The sequence below is a fragment of the Poromitra crassiceps genome, assembly GCF_964638095.1.
Source record: "Poromitra crassiceps genome assembly, chromosome: 6".
Lineage (NCBI taxonomy): Eukaryota > Metazoa > Chordata > Actinopteri > Beryciformes > Melamphaidae > Poromitra > Poromitra crassiceps.
Window position 1 is genome coordinate 17,727,066 of NC_139627.1, and position 19,362 is coordinate 17,746,427.

At 42.9% G+C, this 19,362-nt stretch overlaps 1 protein-coding gene across 1 annotated transcript in view; it reads left to right on the plus strand.

Annotated features, from left to right (window-relative positions):
- Positions 1-18,052, plus strand: part of zfyve16 (zinc finger, FYVE domain containing 16) — a 48,718-nt gene extending 30,666 nt beyond the window's left edge. The window contains exons 8-18 of the mRNA XM_083638938.1: positions 19-141; positions 347-502; positions 1,441-1,665; positions 3,673-3,755; positions 6,696-6,800; positions 6,894-7,044; positions 7,286-7,366; positions 9,087-9,249; positions 10,460-10,565; positions 12,005-12,181; positions 13,158-18,052. Coding sequence (XP_083495064.1) covers positions 19-141; positions 347-502; positions 1,441-1,665; positions 3,673-3,755; positions 6,696-6,800; positions 6,894-7,044; positions 7,286-7,366; positions 9,087-9,249; positions 10,460-10,565; positions 12,005-12,181; positions 13,158-13,316 — 1,529 coding nt within the window. The 3' untranslated portion in view covers positions 13,317-18,052. The remainder of the gene's footprint in view (positions 1-18; positions 142-346; positions 503-1,440; positions 1,666-3,672; positions 3,756-6,695; positions 6,801-6,893; positions 7,045-7,285; positions 7,367-9,086; positions 9,250-10,459; positions 10,566-12,004; positions 12,182-13,157) is intronic.
- The last annotated feature ends 1,310 nt before the right edge of the window (positions 18,053-19,362 follow it).

The window sequence follows — 19,362 nt, forward strand, 5'->3', positions numbered from 1 at the left end:
CGTCTTTATTTCTTTCAGATGTATTAGTTGAGGAAGGGCCCGCCCCCTGCCAGATTCTGCTCCTGCTAGAGGAGGGGGGACCCCGACCTTTGACCTTCGTTCTGAACGCCAACTTGCTAGTCAACGTCAAACTGGTTACATGTGAGTGGAACACTGTCTCAAACCCTCTCTGGGACTTCTTTCATTGTTTTCACATGCATTTTAATATTGAATATGGAGGATAATGGGGGATATCTACCTAGTGTTTACTAAGGTTGTGTAATTCCTCTTAGTGAACACTAGGGACTAGGTTTATTATTATTTCAGTCCCTAGTGTTTTACTAAGGCTGTGTCATTCTTCTGTCAGATTGCAGCCGGCGGTGCTGGGTGTTTGGGTCCACTGGGCTCCAGGCTCTGGGCCAGAGAGAGCTGGTGTTCTTGTTGGAGTGTCTGCCAGAGGAGAAAACGCTGCCAAAAGACATCTTCACACTCTATCTCAACATCTACCAAGACGCCCAAAAAGGTACACGCGATACGCTCGCACTCATTTTCTCACTCATTCTCTTTCTCGGCCTTTAGTGACAGAAATCACGTTTTTGTACCTTCATCAGGGTTCCCACGGGTTCCTTGAAAGTTTGTGATTTTCTGTGTTCACACCGAGATATTTATTTTTCTCTCTGTCGCTCGATTCAACCCTTTGGAATCGCTCTGTTTAAATCGCTCGTCAACAGGCACAAGAATTGACGGACATCTGGGGGCTATAACGTTACGCAATGTCATGATGTTTGTCCACTACGAGCCACCGTAGTTGTTTACAAGCTAAGCCTATCCGCGTGCTCCTAACGTGAGCTCTATACCGGTAGTACAGACTTCACTTCATGTCAGCTGTCAGCCTGTCAATGCGGTTATTGTTGCCACACAATAAACCAGCGGTTTGTTCCAAGCCAGTGTGATCCTTGACTCACTCTCACACGGCAGCCAATCAGCGTTGAACAGCGAGCGACTGATGCCAGCGAAATTTCGCTCGAGTTGGGATATTTCATCTCGGGCGACGAGCGAATTTTCGCCCAGGCGAATATACGCTCAATCGCTCGTTTGAATTGACTTTGTATATAAACTCGATGCCAGCGAAAAACTTTAATAGGTTGGTGTGAACGCACCTTTAGCCAGCACAGTTGGGAAGTGTTCCCACATTCAGACCTCTCTATTTTAATTGTTGTATGTGAGCTTCTGTAAAGCTGCTAGTTCTCAATATGAATATTCTCATTGTAACAGTAATAAACCTTGATCCGTGTCTCACACTATGCCGTGTCGGGTTCCTTGAATTTGAGGGAATTGGGCCTGGAAAGTCCTTGAATTTGTCGTTTAAGAAGGTGTGGGAACCCTGATGGAAAAACATCAAGTTGATATTTTCCATAGTCTGCAAGAGTGAATAAAGAGTCATTCCCCTTTGTGCTGTAGGGAAGTTTGTGGAGGACTTGGGGAACGTGACGTTCACCAGCAGCTTCCTGGGCAGCAAGGAGCATGGCGGGATGCTCTTCTTCTCTCCCACCTGTCAGCCTCTGGACGGCCTGACTCTGCCCCCCCAGCCTTTCCTCTTCGGCCTGCTCATCCAGAGACTGGAGGTGCCCTGGGCCAAGGTCTTCCCCCTCAGGCTGCTGCTACGGCTGGGAGCCCAACACAGCGGTGTGTGACTTCCTGTAGATCAGGGGTTTGTCAGAGTCCCAGACTGTGGGCCTCCCCTCAGACAAAAGCTTGGACAACTCGACAATAGAGTAGCACAGGGATCCCGGGTGACGTATTTTTGTAGTCAGAAGGCGGAGGTCCCGGTCTTCCTGGATCTTACGGGGAAAAGTCATTGCGGTTTTAGAATGGGGATTTCACTTAAATGCATAAAATAAGGTCTGTGGTTAACAAAGGTTTATGGGAGCGGTCATTTGGGTTCAGCAGGATAATCTTCACATACTGTACGTGAATCACTTTTATGCCTTTTGAAGTGTTTTCTAAAAATCGCATAAAAAAAAAGATTTGCGTTTCAAAAGTCATAAAAGTGATACACGTTTGTGAAGATTATCCTGCTGAAGCCAAATGACCGCTCCCATGAACTTTTGTTAACCACAGACCTTATTTTATGCATTTAAGTAAAACCCCATTGACTTTTTCCTGTAAGATACAGGAAGTAGCACCTTCCATGCTACTTCTGGACTCATTCCTGCTGTGCTCTATTGAGCCAAGACTGACACTGTCAAACATTAACTAACAGTCACCCATCTGTGTCGCTCCAAATACTCAACAGTATCCAAAACTCTTTGCACTTGCACATAAATGTTATCGCCTCCTTTTTTCAACCAAGGTCTTTTTATTCAAGGTTTTCACAGTATATAAAGTACAAACGGCACCTATCCCCTGAACCCACCCCCCAGACCTAGCCTGGGTAAACCCAGCCTCCACGTGACCTCTATATGCTACAGGCATAGCCTGTGATGTCACGTTGAAGGCTGGGTTTACCCAGGCTACCCCAGACCTGCACCCATAGAGATAAAGCAGTTAGGAAGGGCTGAGAGAAATGTCATCCCTGAATGGCATAACATGTTACTGTGCAGGTTAAGAGGTCAACATCGTAATATCCTAACATGTTACTGTGCAGGTTAAGAGGTCAACATCCTAACATGTTACTGTGCAGGTTAAGAGGTCAACATCCTAACATCCTAACATGTTACTGTGCAGGTTAAGAGGTCAACATCCTAACATCCTAACATGTTACTGTGCAGGTTAAGAGGTCAACAGCGTAACATCCTAATCTGTCAATGCAAAATATGAACAATTGATTGCTTTATTGTGTTCCTTTCTGCATGTTTTTTTTATTTCTGTTTCCAGCACTCTGCACTGTTATTTCCTTTTGTTGAGACTAGCACAACCGTAATGTTTAGGCCAGGGGTGTCAGACTCATATTAGGTAGAGGGCCGGATTTGTTCAACTGAGACCTCATGGGGGCCGGATTTTTTTTTTTTACTAAAATCAATTCGACTCATTTATCCATTTACTTCACAAAATAAATACTGCTCTTTCCATTTCTCTTGAAACTGCCTGCATTCCGTGTCAACCTTTCTCTTTTTCGACAGCATCTTGTTGATTCCTTTGTTTTTTGGTAGGTAGCCGAATGCGCGATTCAATTCCAGCGTGGCATCATGGCGGCTTTGTTTACACCTGATGACCTACTGACATACTTCCTTGTAGTGCAGGTTAATTAACTTATGAATGAACTCTTAGCTTGCTTATTAGCCACACGTAGTTCATGATAATGGGGTGCGAATTTAATAATAATAATAATTAAAAAAAAAAAAAAAAAAAATATATATTCCAAAACATCTCGCGGGCCGGATGAAACCTGCGATCCGGCCCGCGGGCCGTATCTCTGACATCCCTGGTTTAGGCCTTTCAAGCAAGCAGTGTGCCTCTGTAAATGTGTTGAAGTTAAGAGAGGGTGGAGTCTGCTAACACCGATGTGACATCTAAACTGTTACTTCAGGTTAGGGATTGTTTTTTCTCCTGGGGAAGACTGATGATGATGTGCCAAATTATCAATTATATCGGTGCTGTCCTTTTGATTTTAAGGGTGTGTAAGGATGTTAAACTAAACTGTGTGTGTGTGTGTGTGTGTGTGTGTGTGTGTGTGTGTGTGTGTGTTTACAGTCTATCCCACTACACTGACCAGTATTCGCTTCCGGGACTCTGTGTATCGAGAGACAGGACACACCATTATGAATCTATTGGCTGTAAGTACTAGAACACAAGCAGGTGCCTGTGTTTTTTGTGTTAGGCTCACCTAATAGAACCCAGGGTTTTTCAGTGAAACCCATATCTGTTTACTTGGGACAAGGGAATTGTAACAGTTTAGTGTGACATTAGCTCTTTAATACCCTCTGGTGGCTGTGCAATAACTGCACCAAATATGGCACCTCTCTGCTCCGGTGCTAAAGAGGTGATAGCTCAATGATCCTCGCTTTGGCAATCACTCACTCATGCTGTGCTGAACTCAGCTCAGGGTCTGTGCAGGTCAGAGATTATATACACAGAGAGATCACTCACTCATGCTGTGCTGAATTCAGCTCAGGGTCTGTGCAGGTCAGAGATTATATACACAAGAGAGATCACTCACTCATGCTGTCCTGAACTCAGCTCAGGGTCTGTACAGGTCAGAGATTATATACACAGAGAGATCACTCACTCATGCTGTGCTGAATTCAGCTCAGGGTCTGTGCAGGTCAGAGATTATATACACAAGAGAGATCACTCACTCATGCTGTCCTGTCCTGAATTCAGCTCAGGGTCTGTGCAGGTCAAAGATTATATACACAGAGAGATCACTCACTCATGCTGTGCTGAATTCAGCTCAGGGTCTGTGCAGGTCAGAGATTATATACACAGAGAGATCACTCACTCATGCTGTGCTGAATTCAGCTCAGGGTCTGTGCAGGTCAAATATTATATACTCAAGAGAGATCACTCACTCATGCTATGCTGAATTCAGCTCAGGGTCTGTGCAGGTCAAAGATTATATACACAGAGAGATCACTCACTCATGCTGTGCTGAATTCAGCTCAGGGTCTGTGCAGGTCAAAGATTATATACTCAGAGAGATCACTCACTCATGCTATGCTGAATTCAGCTCAGGGTCTGTGCAGGTCAAAGATTATATACACAGAGAGATCACTCACTCATGCTGTGGTGAACTCAGCTCAGGGTCTGTGCAGGTCAGAGATTATACACCGTGAGATCACTCATGCTGTGGTGAATTCAGCCCAGGGTTTATGCAGGTCAGAGAGTAATCAGTATACCTGTACACACAGAGAGATCACCACTGGTAAATGGTAAATGAACTGCATTTATATAGTGCTTTTATCCAAAGCGCTTTACAATGTGCCTACATTCACCCATTCACACACCGAAGGCGGCAAGCTGCCACGCAGGGTGCTGGCACAGCCATCCGGAGCAATTCAGGGTTCAGTGTCTTGCCCAAGGACACTTCGACATGCGGACTGGAGGAGCCGGGGATCGAACCACCGACCTTCTGATTAGTGGACGACCCGCTCTACCTCTTGAGCCACAGCTGCCCCTTTTTAAAATAATTCTGACTCAACTGCCCTGCCTCAGGTAGCCTACCTGCAGCAGTTAGGGGCATTATGTGTAGGTAAACAAAATGTCACTCGTGGGCTTCAAGGTAAATACTGTATGTTTTATTGAATGTCCTGCACAAAAACCAACATTAAAATATAGCTGCCACAGGCCATTACAGGGTTCAAGACAATTAAGCTCAATAAAAGCTACTTGCTATATAGGCCATGCCCACATCACCAACCAAACCAATTAATTATGGTGGGCTTGGGTGGTCTAGCAGGCAGAGTTGTAAAGCAAGGATTGCTGCATCTGCCTACCAAGTTTTGCCTACCGTCTTAATTTTTTGTGTGAGATATGGCCTTTTACATTTGAGAAATGTCACCACAGTGACTCCTTGTGGTCAAATAGCATATTTGATACACCTTTTTGAAATGCCTTTCAAAAAGACAAGGCTGCCAAATTTGATACAGATTTATTTTTAACTGAACTTTAATCTGCAAGCTGTTATATTGCAACAAACTACTACGGGCAAACAAAACGCAACGCGTTTCAACCACGCAGGTCTTCCTGCGTGGTTGCGTTTTGTTTGCCCGTAGAATATCGAAGATATATTCTGTTTTGTAACTGCTTGTACATTCCTGATTGACGGGGCGTGTTCCAGTGGGTGTGCATACCCTCTAAATCAACAAAATGACCTTTTGACAGAAGAATAGGGTGGGGTTGGGGGAGAGTCAGGAATATAACTGAGAAACTCAGTTAATGGAGAGCTTTTTTTTCTTCTTTTCTCTTTATTTTCTTTCTTTTTCTTTAATGTTTTGTATCTGTATGTATGTGTACATGTTCAAAGTAAAAAAAAAGAGCATTTCATGGTCGAACCTATATCTGTACAAGTGGAATAGAATATACTGTATGTACATATAGTATATAATGTATATTGTCATGCTCAAATAAAACATTTTTAATGTATATATACCGGTATATATATATATATACAGTATATATATATATGGTTAAACAAAAGTTTTTTTTAATATAATAGTGTATGGTGTTTATGTCTATTTTTTATATACAGAGTTCTTTAATTGGGTCATAAAGCATGCACAAGGGCTAGGTTAACATCTCTGATGAAAACAAGCAAAAACACATTGACACCGACACAATCCTCCACTTTCTATGCCCCACGTAGAGGCAGAGTCCAATCTAGGTGACTTAAACTGAACTTCTTAATGTGATAAAAATGAAGTGTAGCTACTTGTGTTGCCACCGCAGGACATCATTTGGATTATGACTCGATCTATTTACCACTCTAGGGAGTGGAAAGTTCTTATGTAGCTACCTACCTACCTAGCCAACGTAATGGTGTTTGTTTATCCCACAGAAGGGGTTAGATGCCGCCATGCCGGTTGAGAGTATTACAACCAGACTATATTACTCGCCTATATTAGCACCCAGGCCAAAATTGAAAATGCTTTTCCAGACATGGTTAAGTACCTCTAAACCAGGGGTGTCAAACGTCCGTCCCTGATGGCCAGTGTCCTGTAGGTTGTCGATGCTCCATGAGAGTGAATGAGCCAGGTGCGTAAACTGTTTCACCACAGGACCTGAGGAACTACCAGTACAGTCTGCCAGTGGTGGAGGGGCTGAGGATTCACATGGAGATGGGCCACAGCTACATCGACATCCCCAAGAGTAGGGTCAATGAGGTAAGACATACTTGGAGAAAAAGACTAGATACCGCTGCAGACAAACTAACGCACACAGAGAAAGTTTGACTGTGGACAATGTGTTTCATGCAGATGCTGAAGGTGGTCAACTCCTCGAATGAGCACGTCATCAGTGTTGGAGCTAGCTTCAGCTCTGAGGCCGACTCTCACCTAGTCTGCTTCCAGAACGAGGAGGGGAACTACCAGACCCAGGCCAACAGCATGCCTGGGAAGACCCGCACAGGTGAGGAAAGCCTGCTCCTTGCTCATCCCTCATCTCTTGTCAACTTATATGTTGCAATGGCTATTTCTGTCTCTTAACCCGCGGTTCAAGGTCTTAAAGGGATACGCACACAAATGAGGGATATACACGCAAATGCGGTATATCAGGTATCAATGGGTTAATGCTACTGCTTTATAATGCTACTGCCTCCTGCTGGCCATTAACCCTCTGCTCATGGCTTTGGTCTCGTGTTTTGTTACAGTGACTGGGGCCAGTTTTGTGGTGTTCAATGGAGCGCTGAAAGCCTCTTCTGGCTTCATTGCCAAGTCCAGCATTGTTGAGGGTAAAGTTGCTAATTTATTGACACTTAATACCAGGGCTGTGCAGTTAGTGGAATTTTTATTTCAATTTCAATGTGGGTTTTCCATAATTATGAAAACAAGATTATTGAGATAAAACAATTATGTTTTATATATTATTTATTTTAGTTAGGCTATTTATTTATCTTTTTTCCCTTTGTTTTTTTACATAAATTATATTTAAATTGAAAAGGAATTCAGTCTTAAGGTCCTTACACATCAAGAGCGATGCGAATATACGGCACAAAATTGCGATGCGAGTTTGGACCCACCTGTCAATCACAGCCACAGATGTGTACACGTCGGAAGCGAATTTCTGAAAAATCGACTGAGGTTCGAAAAAAACACTGCAATAACGCTCGGCGAAACTTCGCCGTTGGTATGCACCGTTGCATTGACTGATATAGGTTCGGAAAATATTATTGACGTGCGAATTAATCACACGAAAAAAACTCTCCCGATGTGTAAGGACCTTTAAAAAGAGTTTTTTCAAGTTCAATAAATGTACAATTTTACCATAGTCAATGAGTAATGACGTTAAATAATTGTGATCTCAGTATCAGTCAAAAATAATTGTGATTTTTTTGTGTGGCCATAATCGAGCAGCCCTACTTAAAGGATGGGTTTTCCGTGGGGAATATGAATATATATTAAATCTCACGCCCCTAAGGTTTTAGAATCCGTTGAAATTTTTGAAATTGGTTATTAACTGCCATGCCTATCAAGCATCTATCACATTATTTCCATGTCGCTCTGACGCAAAACGCGTCAGAGCGACATCCCCCGCCTTGCGGAAGTCGTGCACCTATGAACTACAACTGTTGTGAGCCATGGTCCCGCCTCTAGAGGTCCTCCACGCCCCTTCAGAGGTCTTCAACAAAAATGAAAAGGCAGCCATCTTTTTCAAATGCCTGAGGGGTGGGCATGAAAACGAAGGCCACGCGAGCCCAGTGCATTGTGGGAAATGTAGTATTTCGAGTCCCCGCACCCGCACCCCCACCCCCCCCCCCCCCCCCACCACACACAGAGTGGATTTCGGTTGATATCTCTGTGAGTAAACTTCCAATTTCAAAAATTTCAACGGATTCGAAAACCTTAGGGGCGTGAGATTTAATATATATTCATATCCCCCACGGAAAAGCCGGCCTTTAATAATACATCATATACCCGAATCACAGGCTGTGAATTAAGCAATAAAAGAGTCATCTGTCCTATAGTCTAAAAATCTATCCAAAAAAATCTATCTAAAATCGTTGCCAACCTCTTGAGCATTATTTTCTTTGGGATAAATCATCTTTGTAGTTCATTTTATTTTACTTTTCTATATACGTGAAAGATGATGACCCTGCCTGGAAAAAAAAGTTGTTTTTGGAAGAGCTAAAATAAAACACTGTCACCTGATATGCATACAACAGCAACATTTGCTCATTTAATGTACTCGTCATCCATAATATATGTGTGAAATCTGAAATGCTAAAAGGTTATCAGTGATTGTTTGTTCAGCTACAGTGAAAACAAAGCCTGGACTGAATGACCTCGTCATGTTGCTGTGGTTGCGGTTTGCTGTTGGACTAGTCTAACGTACGTGTGTGTGTGTGTGTGTGTGTGTACGTGTGTGTGTGTGTGTGTGTGTGTACGTGTGTGTGTGTGTACGTGTGTGTGTGTGTGTACGTGTGTGTGTGTGTGTGTGTGTGTGTGTGTCAGATGGGTTGATGGTGCAAATTCCTCCAGAGACCATGGAGTCTCTGCGCAGTGCCCTGAGGGAGCAGACGGACTTCCACATACCCTGTGGCAAGAACGACGGAGGGGAGCTCAGAGAAAATGTCACTGTTCGCTGGGTCGACTGGAGTGCACCTGTCAACACGGGGTGAGAGCACCGCCAAACACAACCATTTACACACTGTCAACACAGGGTGAGAGCACCGCCAAACACAACCATTTACACACTGTCAACACAGGGTGAGAGCACAGCCAAACACAACCATTTACACACTGTCAACACAGGGTGAGAGCACCGCCAAACACAACCATTTACACACTGTCAACACAGGGTGAGAGCACCGCCAAACACAACCATTTACACACTGTCAACACAGGGTGAGAGCACCGCCAAACAACCATTTACACACTGTCAACACAGGGTGAGAGCACCGCCAAACACAACCATTTACACACTTTACGTCATTTATACACTAATCCAACTCCGTGTTCAAGAATGTTGTTGATGGGTCTATTTGACCCATTCTGTGGGCTGTACAAGCGTCTATGATTTCATCCCTAAAATTGGTGCCGCCACAAACATCTTTTTGGTCTGTCATAACATTGTTGTTTAGATGACATGATCATTAGAGGTAATTGGCAGCTTGCCATCCTCCAATGAAGTTCATCAAGCATCATTTTTGAGACTGTATTACCGGGAAGCCATGTTTTGGCCGGTATCTGTCTGTCTGTCTGTCTGTCTGTCTGCCTGTCTGTCTGTCTGTCTGTCTGTCTGTCTGTCTGTCTGTCTGTCTGTCCACAGGATATCTCAAAACATTAAGAACAGATTTGCACGAAACTTTGTCGGCCAACTTTACTGATTAACTTTCCACGCCCACTGGCCAAAAAGGGGCGTGACAATGCTCATGGCCAATCGCAAAAAGTGGCCTAACTTCCAAATGGATTCACGTAATGTAACACCACAAAACTTTGGCATGGGTTATCACTCAGGTGGCGGAGAGATGCACTCTACCGGGTGCCCTCTAGTTGGGGAATGCCGTCGGTTCAATGCCCCTCCCTCATTACCACCACTGAGGTGCCCTTGAGCAAGGACCTTAACCCCAACCGCTCAGTGGCCAGCAGATCAGACTGTGGTTGCACTGGTCAGCTTCCAGCTATGAATGTGTGTGTGTGAATGTGAACAGGGTGTTCCTGTATAAATGGCTGAGCTTCCCTGGTTGGAAAATGATAGATTCATCTTGTTGCTTGCAGCAAGTGGTCTGTTTAGAAGCCACAGTCTTATCACAGGTCTCATGTACGACTGCTTTATTATGATGTCATCTGATGTTATGATGTCATCTGATGTGTCCCTGCTGCAGCATAAGCAGTGGGGTTGACGGGCGACCTCTGGAAGGAGTGCACAGTGTGAAGATGCAGCAGGACACAGAGTTTGAGTCGGACGGACGCTCCATTAGATGCATTGAGGTGGGTTTCCCTTGACTGGATGTTTGTTATGGCACGTACAGACTGCAAGATCCTCGTCAGTCGTCAGTCTCTGTTCCCTGGATGTTTGTTATGGTACGTACAGACTGCAAGATCCTCGTCAGTCGTCAGTCTCTGTTCCTTTCGCACTATACAACTGTCTGCCTTGTCATCGGGACTCTTTGTGTCGTTTTGGTTTTCACACTATATGGGATCATCACACATTACAAGATATTCCACCAGGAGGAGTCCCTGATAAGTCTGTCTGCTCTGCAAACCACGTTTTGTCACAAAAACACACGCGAGAAATGCGCTGGGTTGCAGGGAAGAACGAGGGCTGCTCACTTTTTAGCCTGCTTCATTTCCAAACACACGCGCTCTCACACTCCCACTCAGCATAAAAGTATATAATCCATAAAATCCATAAAACCACGCAATACAAATTATTTCCAACCGCCCAAGCCAATTTCCGCCCGCACAATGCAATCTGAACTAGCACAATGCAATCTGAACTAGCACAATGCAATCTGAACTAGCACAATGCAATCTGAACTAGCACAATGCAATCTGAACTAGCACAATGCAATCTGAACTAGCAATTGGGCAACTTGCAACACTGATCCCTGTCGTGCGAAAACCAAAACGACTCAAAGACTCTTGATTACAAGACAGACAGTTGTATAGTGTGAACAGAGACAGAGACAGAGACAGAGGATCTTGTATTCTGTACGTTCTATTAGCATGCCGTTTTCATTGGCTATTGTTTCACAGTTTTTCGGCCGTCAACTGCTTTTGTTGTTGTTAATGGGGCTATTTTAATTGTGGGCCATCACCTGGGCCATTAGGCTACTTGCCTGCCGGCGATCTAGCAGGCAGACTTGCTGCTGAAATACTCTAGTCAGAAAGACTGACTCACCTGTGATGTGCATTGCTTTTGGAAATATGAGGATTACTATAGGAATATTTTAGGAATACTGTAGGAATTTATATTTATATATTCATATTATAGAAATATAGGAATAGGCCTACTGTAGGAATATTACTGAATCAATATAGGCATATTATAGGGATACTATAGGAATACTAGATCCCTATTTTCATTACAATTTTATTGGCTGTACCTCCTACTAGACAGGACAGGACTAGCCAGGCCGCGCTTTGAAAGTGAAATACATGCCTGCTTCACCACCGTTGCTACAACTCCATTAAACGTTCAAGCTTTTTCCCATGGTCTAGTGTTAAAAATGGTCTAGTGTTAAAAAAAGCTGACGAAAATCGTAACATCGAATCGCAACACTTAAGAATCGCAATTAATATCAAATCGGCACCCAAGTATCGAGATAGTATCGAATCAGGAGATAAGTGAATCGTCCCAGCCCTAGTCTCTGGTTTCGAGCTGCCAGTCCAGGTGTGTGACTGTACCTGTCCTGACGTCCCTCTAGGTTTTCTACCAGTTGAAGAATCCTGACGGTTGCCTAGCGACGGTGCTGCCGTCCTGCAGCGTGTTCCAGAGGGAGATGGCTGTGGCAGCCAGCAGCGCTCTGAGTCCTCACCTCGCTGTGCTCACCTCCAGCGGCATCAACTCACTCTCACTCCGAGTCTCCACACAGGCTGACATGGTAACACACTCACATGCTGACATGTGGCGCATTCCTTTATCACAAAATAACTGGGATGTTGAGACTAAATGACGTCACATCCGTTTTGTTAGCATTCCATTTGCAGAAAACTTGAGCTGGGAAGTTCACTGTTCACTGGTCAGATCCAGTCGCTAGCCAGGCTAGCCATTGTTAGCAATAACAGTTGATAACATGGCATTTTGCGCATACAAACACTGCAGCCTCATGTCCACACAGATAGATGTTATGCAGTGCTGTGTGTACAGCTGATTTGATGAGACACAAACAAAACAGAAGTGCTAAACAACATTACTACGATTATAACTACTGTTGTTGCGCGGCGCAGCCATCTTGGATTTTTTTAGGTCGCGGCTGCTGAGGCTCCTACGAGTTTGGAATGGGAAATACCAGCTCTGGTGACATCACCGTCCCAGCTCATGACCTTTGAAGTCGTAAGATTACCAGTTCCCAGTTATAAAGGAATGCACGAATGGTAACACACTCACAGGCTGACACGGTAACACACTCACCGCGCTACAGTTTAGAATAATACCAAAGGTGTAAACATTCAGGGTTTCCCCCAGAAAGGTTGTCCGCTAGGGCAAATGGGCCGTAGCTAGGGATAGGAAGGTCGTAGACTCTACGACCTTCCTATCCCTAGCTACGGCCCATTTGCCCTAGCGTAGAGAGTCTGGGTTCGAGGGGTGGGTTTAGGCTTTGGTGTAGGACCATTTTCCATGTTAAAAACGATTGGCCGTGTTGTTGACGTACCCCCCAAAACATTGCATAAAGTGCCATAAGGCTGAAGGGCCAAATGACTACACCGTGTGCTTCAAGGAACGTGTGCTTTATGAGTCTGGACAGACTTGGATGTAACTTTAGACTGCAAGTTGACTTTTTTTTTTTTTTTTTTTTTTTTTACTTCTTTTCTTTTTTTTCTAGTTGAGGTGAGTTTTTCTTCATGTTTGTCTCCCAGGTGGAGTACCAGGCCGGCTCGGGAGGCAGGCTCCTTCCCCAGCGCTACATGAACGAGCTGGACAGCGCCCTGATCCCAGTCATCCACGGAGGTAGCGCAAGTGTCCCACAGACTGCCATGGACATGGACTTCCTCTTCTACATCACACACACTATCTAACTCACACTCTCACCTGGCTCGAATTCAAACTACATATTTAACACAGGAAAACACAACACTTAATAAAGAGAAGAAGCCGTTGATTGCGGCAGGACATGCGAATGCAACAGCTAGTCGGACATGCAGCCTGTATCACCCAGACGACAGACAGCCAGCGGCGGGACATTCCTGCAGCGACGGGAATGTCTTCGCCCCTCGCTGGACTTCAGCGGGATGTCAAACTAACACGTGACTCTGGTTTTCCGCAGAGGAAACGTCCTGGGATGTCAAACTAACACGTGGCGCTGGTTTTCTGTCGAGGAAACCACCTACGTTTGTATGTTTTGCGGTCACCAAAGCTGCTGTAATCCAAGAGGCCCAAACGCTAGACGTGGAAAACGACAACACGACCAAATGCAACCAAACCATTCTGACCCCGTTCTCTTCTGCTCTGCCTTCCCGGCTTCCTGCTGGCTCCCGTCAGACAGAAGCGTCTCAATGAATGTTTCCCACAGACGCGATGTATTTATTATAATTTTACGATGTTGAATCAAAAGATGGACATATTGTAGCAAGTTAACGTCATTAACCGCCGTACTCAATACTTGAGAGGAGATACTGTACATGTGACAAGGTGTTACTGTAAAGCCACTTTACACAGCATAGAGCAGGGACACATTGAGATCTGAGCAACTTCCTCTTCTTTTCTCCTTCCACGTGTTATTTTATCTTGATGCTGCACAGGAAAACTTCTGCTGAACAATAGATTTGTTTCATGGTTTCAGGTCCTGGATGTAACTGGATGAAAACTAAGGTTAACTTGCCATTATTTTGTCACTTAGGTTCCCATTGGTCTCTGCCAAGATACTTTCAGCTTTATTTATGTTGTCCACTAACTAAATGTACTTAGGCCCTGTTTACACGGCAGTGTTCCCCTGCATTTTTTTGCATTAGTGCCGTCCTTTTACATGGAAACGCCGTTCTTGGGGCCTGAAAATGCAAAAAAGTGAAAACGGGTCCCAGAGTGGAATTCTTTGATAACGCTGTCGCCGTGTCAAGTGGCGAAATGCAATTCAGGTGACGACACAGCCCCCCTTCGCCACGGAAGACAATGATAGACAATAGGAGCATTCAACTAGCCATCAATAGCCTACAGCCTAATGGCACAAGTGGATTGCATTGGCATTCAACAAGCATCAGTCTTGACGACTTGCTAAAAACACATAATCTGCGTTAAGTGCCCACTATTAACGCCGCGCATGTTAATTAATCAATCCCGCATTAAATAATTGAAGAGTGAAGACCCTCAATTAATTTAAAGTTTAATCCTGTAAAGTTAAATCGATCCCATTAGAAACAGACAATACAGGAAGATAGGAATTTTTACCTTCAAAATAAAAGCAGTAATTTGTAACTGGGCAAATAAATAAAAAACAGAACCGTCGAACTCACTATGGGTTAAAATTGACTTTTAATTCTCTGTCTTCTATATTTTCTGTGTATTTCGGATGACACAGACACACACAAAACATTGCAACATGCATCAATAAGGCTAATAGTTTATTTAATTGCCATTATTGTGAAGGTTTTAACCAGAAGTTTCAATGTTATTCTGGCTCACTTGACACTGCTCTGAGTTCTTTGCGACTGTGTATGAACGCAAAATCAAAGGGAAGAACGCAACGACAGTTTGGCGTTTTATGCAGAGACCGTTGACATTTAAACATGGATTTTAGGCAAGCAACTGTTCGCTTTCACTGCTGACCAGTATTTGCCAGCTATCCCTCAAATACCAATGATTGATTTCATGAAGGGATTTAATGTTCCAGCCCGTCAGCCACCTTGGACTAGAGCTCAACAGTGTCCGCCCACTTTTTGGTGGCTCCTGGAAGTGACTTCCCATTCATTTCTCCATTGAGACCATAAAACATTTGATTAGCAGCACACAAAAAAGAAAAGAAAATTAAAACAGGAAAAAAAGGTGGGCGGCAACTGTTGAGCTCTATATTTACATTACACTTCATGGTTACTATGGCGTTTCCATTGGCAATATTCAGCTTTACTGCACTCTGAAGATTGACAGATTTGACTGTTGATTGTGGGTGTCCTGTGTTGTCTTCTCAGGTGGTGGTCAGATGAAAGTATTGGACTGCACACTGAGTGTGTTTACATGCACACTAATAAACCCATCATTATCTGATTTCTGGAGTTACCTGATTATTCTAGTGGTCATGTAAACCGCATAAACCCATATCCTTTATCAGATAAAAGGCCGTTATCGGATTTTGAGAAAATCTGATAAACACACCTACCTTTCTGCTGAATCATCAGCTTTATTCAGTGCATGGCCCAATCTCAATGTCCATTCACACACTTTGAGGTGAGTTCCCCCGCTATTTACTAAAGTGCATGTAAACGCGGAAGTCAGATTGTTGCCAGTTACCTGATTATTCTCTCTTATTGTGTGCATGTAAACGCCCTGACTGCAAAGCCTCAAATCTGATTCATGTTTAAATCCGCTAAATGCATCTCCTACAACAGCGTGAGGACACAATGAAGCACTTCAGAGCCGTTTAAATATTAAACAGGTCTGAGGCGGGGGGGCACTTTCAACGCTGTGATTTTTTTTCACCAGGTCAAAGAGTCTATCAAAGCTAGGGAAATGCTGTCTTTACGCAGAATTTGAAAGTAGATCAGAACTGCCGATTTCCTGGTACGAGTGCTCTGTGTAAAGACGACAGAGGAGGGTCTCATGGTTAATAAGTGCTATATACCTTTTGAGTCCAGTCCTGTAAAAGCATAATGCAGATCTGCACTCAGGCTAACGTGTTCAGTTTCCTGCACTCCCCAATGAGGCTAGATCAGGTGTCTTATCAGGTATCTTATGTTCTCTACATTTTAGGGCAAAGTGCAGCATCTCACATTGTCTCAATTTCATTGAATTTTCCACCCAGCTTTGTGCAAATGTACAGAAGATATATGCATAGAGATTGATTGTATCAAACTTTTTTTTTATATATTAAAAGAGTTATTTTTGGAGGCATAAACGTTTTAACAAATGGAATGAAACTCAATATTTTTGATAGGAAGTGAGCTACAGAAATTGAGCAGTTTTAGTGTAGCAAGTTCCTTGAGCACTGAAAGGAAAAACACTATAGCCTATTAATTCCCGACATGCTGAAATGTTTTTTTCTGTCTTTCCGAATAATAAAAAAAATAAAATAACTAACCCCAGATTCTAATTCATAAAATTGCTAATAATAAGAATACATAAAGTTTGAGATTTAATATGTAGACAAAGATGTAAAAATCAGCAGCTTCACACTTTAGCCATTAGCCATGACACTCATGGCTGATGATATTTTAACAGATATATTGTATTAGAGATAAAGCAATATTTCATAGCTAATACAGATTAAAGCTTCTCTCCTTTTTGTGTTGGACACTGCTTTTGGGGGACTTGAACGTAAGAGCATAGACGCTGTTTAGGCTCCGCTGAATGTTTGTCACCTTTCACACCCACAGCCCGGTTTCGGGTTGTCGCTACCGAGCGCTAAAAACTGTCTTTTGATATTTTACTGACAACCAACTGAACTCTGGCACGGGTTACAGCTTCATCCTGTAGAGCAAATGAATGTGACCGGTAACCTAAGATTCCTGCTCTTCTTATGGCCTTTAAACCTGTAGAAGCATATGATTAGTTGAAAGAAATGGCTCCTTCAATACTGCTGAGAATGCTCTGACTCTGGATTTGTTGCATATAACCATACGACACTAATAGCCCACTGTTTGTGCCTCAGATTCACTTTGTGCTCAGTTCACTGATGATTATCTCTCTGCAGCTAAGACATGGTATTTTTAGTGAACGTCACTTAACTGCTATTTTGAATTTGAGCATTGTTAGGCAACTTAGGCTATTATCTCCGCTTTCAAAACGCCCTTCCATTCTCTGTACAAGATAGATTTTCAAAATCACAGCAGTTGTAACTATATTCACCCCTTTATTTGTTGAGCTCCCCTTCATAGTGTAATGTCATTCCTGACTTGTTTTAACAGGCAACAGTAAATTAGGCATTTTACAAAGTTTTGCCATTATCCTTTTGTGTTCACTTAATGCAGATCTTCTAGTGTTGCCACCTTCACTTTACTCTTAAATTGTTGCTATGTATTGCACTTTCTTATAGGCCAATACATCTAGCTTCTGCTTTATGACAACTTAAATAGTTTTCCAACATTAGAATAAAATAACATAAGAGATGTGGAGCAATCTGAGTGAATACCATTTAGGAACTCGGTGAGTTTTGAGTCAGATTTTAGCGGTCAACAGAAAGTGAATGGGAAAGTCAACATGTTCCACTTGTACAAATAGCCTGTACTGCTCACAATGATTTCTCCAAAAGCAAGCTTGATAAAAAATAAAAATGAACTCCACATCGTTTTCATTATTTGAACTTTAAATCATTAGAAACCGTATGATTAAGTTCTGAAATATTTTCCTAAAGGTGGTTCTCTCCATGTGTCATGAGAGTAATGTTTTGGGAGTTAAATTATTTTTCTCTCCAGGGTGATTAAATGGAACTTTCCACAATGTCAAAATGAGAAGTATTTTTATGCTTTGTAATAATTGTTTTAAAGTGTTGTTTTGTGTAAATCATCTATTTATTCATAAGCACCAGCTTTATTTGGTGAACCTGGTATCTGGGTCTCTTGATCTCTGAAAAAAAACTGTTTCTAAATAGCTTGTATTTAAAGAATAAAACGAGTTTTATGAAATTGCTTGTCTGCAATCTTGTGGGTTAAAGTTACACATACACTCACACTCATTTCCCTTGGCCTGCTGCCCCAGGCATTCATCATGTTTGGACAAAGTCAATCTACAAGAACCGCTAAATGAAATTAAGACCCATTAATTACAGAATTATTAACATTTAGAATGTTTATGTTGTCAAGTTGAAATGTCTATAAGATAACATTTATAATTATACTATGATCATAATAATATACCTACTATAATCTTATTAGTGTTAACTAAAATCATGCGATTTTAGTCCGTAAGTAATTGGCTAAATTGAATAGATTAAAATAAAATCTCACTTCTCACAATTTTTTTCTAAACTATATACCGTATATATATATATCGCTAGCTCGGCCGCTGCGTGGCCTCGCCCACCCTCCAGCTCATTGAGCTGGCCCTGCAGCTCGCATACACAGCTTGGCTGCTGTGCGGCCTCGCCCGCAGTGACATCACTGGTCCACACTAACTCATTAACTCAAATCAACTCAATAACTGTCAAACTATTCATCATTCATCTAGTTTGAGAGTTATTGAGAGTTGATTTGAGTTAATGAGTTATTAATTTGAGTTAGTGTGGACCAGTGATGTAACTGTCAAATTAAATGTCAGACTTCAAAACAGTTTACAGTTTTCTGATATACTACTGATGTTCTAATGATACAAAGCTGGTTGAAAATGGGCGGAGTGTTCCTTTAAGTTTAAATGCAAGCGGGTGTGTGTGTGGTGTGTGCCCCTTAAGTTTACATCCATCAGTCTTATGACATCACTGATGACATCATCAGGCTCTTGTGACATCAGTGATGACATCAGCGATGTCACAATGCTGATGTCACTGATGACATCAGTGATGTCACAATGCACAATTGCTCAAAGAATCAAGCAGCTACGCGTGCTTGATTCCTAGGCTCGCCCGTCCTGCAGATCGCTGAGCTGCCCCTGCAGCTCGCCAAGCTGGTCCTGCAGCTCGGATTCGCAGCTCGGCCGCTGCGCGGCCTTGCCTGCAACTCTGCTGCTGTGTGGCCAATGAGACCAGCATCACTGATCATTTCAGATTTATGACATCACAGTGGGATTTATGACATCACTGATGTCACAATGGGATTTATGACATCACGGATGATGTCACAGTGGGATTTATGACATCAGAGTGGGATAGAGAAACAGACAGAGCCCCAGCTCCCATTTAGATACTGATGATGATGATGATATATACACACACACACATTATATATATATAGGCTATATATATACACAGTATATATATATACCTAT